Source organism: Ailuropoda melanoleuca, chromosome X, assembly GCF_002007445.2.
Source record: "Ailuropoda melanoleuca isolate Jingjing chromosome X, ASM200744v2, whole genome shotgun sequence".
Classification (NCBI taxonomy): domain Eukaryota; kingdom Metazoa; phylum Chordata; class Mammalia; order Carnivora; family Ursidae; genus Ailuropoda; species Ailuropoda melanoleuca.
In genome coordinates, this window is record NC_048238.1 from 93971244 (window position 1) to 93974241 (window position 2998).

The 2998-nt window shown below is 40.5% G+C and overlaps 1 protein-coding gene across 1 annotated transcript; it reads left to right on the top strand.

The window, feature by feature from the left end:
• Positions 1 to 1618: 1618 nt before the first annotated feature.
• LOC100474453 (olfactory receptor 1) lies at positions 1619 to 2560 on the top strand. The gene has a single exon (XM_002918592.2). The coding sequence runs from the start codon at positions 1619 to 1621 to the stop codon at positions 2558 to 2560; it is 942 nt and encodes a 313-aa protein (XP_002918638.2).
• The last annotated feature ends 438 nt before the right edge of the window (positions 2561 to 2998 follow it).

A 2998-nucleotide genomic window follows, 5' to 3' on the forward strand; every position in this document is an offset into this window, starting at 1 on the left:
AAATGAGTACTGCTATAGTACTTGGGAAAAATTGTGTTGTTAAGTAAATGCAGCATTCCTCCTGCAGTTTTGCTCCAAGTATTCGTTAGTGCTGCCAACCTCTTTTTTTTTTTTCAGAGAGTACAACATTAAACAGCAAACCAGCAGAAGTACATGAATTTATGCAATGGCAGTTCAGTTGTGTTAGACTGGGAAGGTGGTATGAATGCATGGTAGGGCTTTAAGTAGCAAGTGTGTAAAAACGGATCTCACAGCAGCATAGATAAAGTGCAAATTGGAATAAGCAAGGACAAATCTTCCCATCTGTAAACATGTTTGCTCTCATTTAAACTTACACAGATACAGCAAAAACACTTTGGCATCAAGATTCAGACTCTAGCTCCATCACTTGCCAGCTTTTGACTTTGGCTCAGCAAGCTCTCATGTGCCTCGAACATAGGTTTTGCTCTTCACAGATATAAGCAGTATAGTGGCAATATAGCATAGTGGTGAAGCAAGAGGGCTCTGAAGTCAGACCAACCGAGCTCAGAATCCTGACCACTACACTAGCTATGTATCATTTTCATCGTTATTTAACCTCTTTAATCTTTGATTTCTTCATCTGTAAATGGAACATCTTAGTAGCCCTACTTAAGTCAGAGTTGTGGTGAATATTTAATAAGATAATCTACATAAAGCGCTTAGCAAGGTGTCTGCAACATACTAAGGCCTAAATAACCACTAGATCTTAAAGTGTTGCCCCTAAATCTTCCTCATTTTGGCTTATGCCCAATCAATTCCACTGTAAATGGTGTTGCTAAGAACACTAAAGATTACCTCTGTGTAGCTTAATTCAGTGGACATCCCTACATGACTTCAGCAGCATTTAATTCAGATGACTCATTTCTTCTTTTTGAAATGTAAAAACTGAGAAGATTTCAGGAAGATGTGAGGAAGTGCTTATTACCTAAAGGATAAAATTTTGGATCAGGTGCTGGAAGAGGATTGTGGCATCTCTATCTCTGGAACACTAAAATGTGATCAGCTACACTATCACATGCGTATTGAATACTCAACTGTCCAAAGATGGAAGCTGGGTTAGACGTTCTCTGAAGATTTCTTTTTGCCTTTAGAGTCTATGATTTTTCCAAATTAGTGAAGAGTAGTAGCTACTATTTGTACAGAAATAGCTAAAATATAGATATGGGCATTTGGCATGTGCCTGCAATTCTCACAAAAAACCTTGTAAAATGGGTATTCTCCACATTTTAAAATTGATGAAATTGGCTTAGAAAATCACAAATAACAAGTTCATGAAAATATTGAGTGGTAAATTCAGCATATTAATTTTTTCATTTATTCACTCATTCTTATATAAATCCAACCAATATTTATTGAGCATTGACCATGTGCCAAGCACCATCTTTAGTACTGGACTACAGCATTGAACATAGTAGATAAAATTCATGACCTTGTTGAGCTTGTATTTTAGTAGGAAGAGAATATGAGCCAGTACTCCCTGGTTCCAAGACCTTGATTCAATTCTATAATCTAGTACAATGTCCTCTGACCAGTTTTTGTGTCATGTTACTATTTTGAAGTGATGTTGAATTTTTTGCTTTTTAGACACTGCAGAACCATGCACCAAGGAAACCGAACTATTTCCAAATTCTTCCTCCTGGGACTCACTGTGGGGTCTGAACAGCAGAAGCTCATTTTTATGCTATTTCTGTGCATGTATCTGGTCACCATGGTTGGAAACTTACTTATCATCCTGGCTATTATCAATGATGCTCACCTTCATAGCCCCATGTACTTCTTCCTTGCCAACCTGTACTTCACTGACATCTGCTTCACAACCACTACAATCCCCAAAATGCTGGCAGACATCCAAAGCCAGAGCCCAACCATCTCTTTTGCAGGATGCCTTACACAAATGTACTTTTTTATGTTGCTGGTGGACCTGGACAATTTCCTTTTGGCAGCCATGGCATATGACCGGCATGTTGCCATTTGTCACCCATTACACTATGCTGTATTACTGAGCCCCAAGCATTGTGCCCTATTGGTAGTGACTCCATGGGTCATCTCCAACCTTGTCTCAATACTGCATCTCAGTCTGCTGGGTCTCTTGACCGTCTGTGATCAGAAAAAAATCCCACACTTTTTCTGTGACCTGGAACCCATTTTAAGGCTTGCTTGCTCAGGCACCCAAATCAATGACTTGACAATCTTAGTCATTGGGGGAGCGGTTATCTTTATTCCTTTCACCTTCACTATTGTCTCCTATGTCCTTATTTGTTTCACTGTACTTGGGGTTCCTTCAGCCAAGGGGAAGTGGAAAGCATTCTCCACTTGTGGCTCCCATCTCTCAGCTGTGGCCCTTTTCTATGGATCCATCATTGGGGTCTACTTTCTGCCCTCTTCTGCCTGCTCAGTAGAAAGGGATAAGGTAGCTGCCATCACGTATACAATTGTAACTCCCATGATGAACCCCTTCATCTATAGTCTAAGGAACAAGGACATGAAAGGAGCACTAAGGAGACTATTCAGCAAGAAAAAATTTTTCTGGAGATGGTGAGCCCTGCCACAGGAGACACCTCTATCAGATTTTTAGACGTGGATTAGCACACAGAGAGTCCAAAGCCTCAGGCTACTGTGCTATTATGGCAGTTTCTTTCTCATCCATCTCCTGCCTCCAATCCAGGTCCAGGACTCTAGATGAGATTCATATCTCCATTAAAAACAATAACAAAACAAAACAAAAAAGTTCCTTTATTCCACATTCTTTTACCACTTACATACAGTTTTCCCTAAATAGGCTCATGGTTGTATAGTCAGTACTTACTAACTGTTCTTTAATTTTTGGTTTGTGCTTCCCTTTTGTCTCTACCTAACCCTACATGTTGGGTCATTGATAGGAAGGAGAAGGAAGGCGGGGGGAGGGGGGGGAGGGAGGGAAGNGGGAAGGAGGGGAGGAAGGAAGGGGGAAAGAGAGGGAGGGAGGAAACAGTTGATA

Excerpts from the sequence above, each read along its gene's own strand:
- LOC100474453 (XM_002918592.2), top strand. The coding sequence starts at position 1,619 with ATGCACCAAGGAAACCGAACTATTTCCAAATTCTTCCTCCTGGGACTC.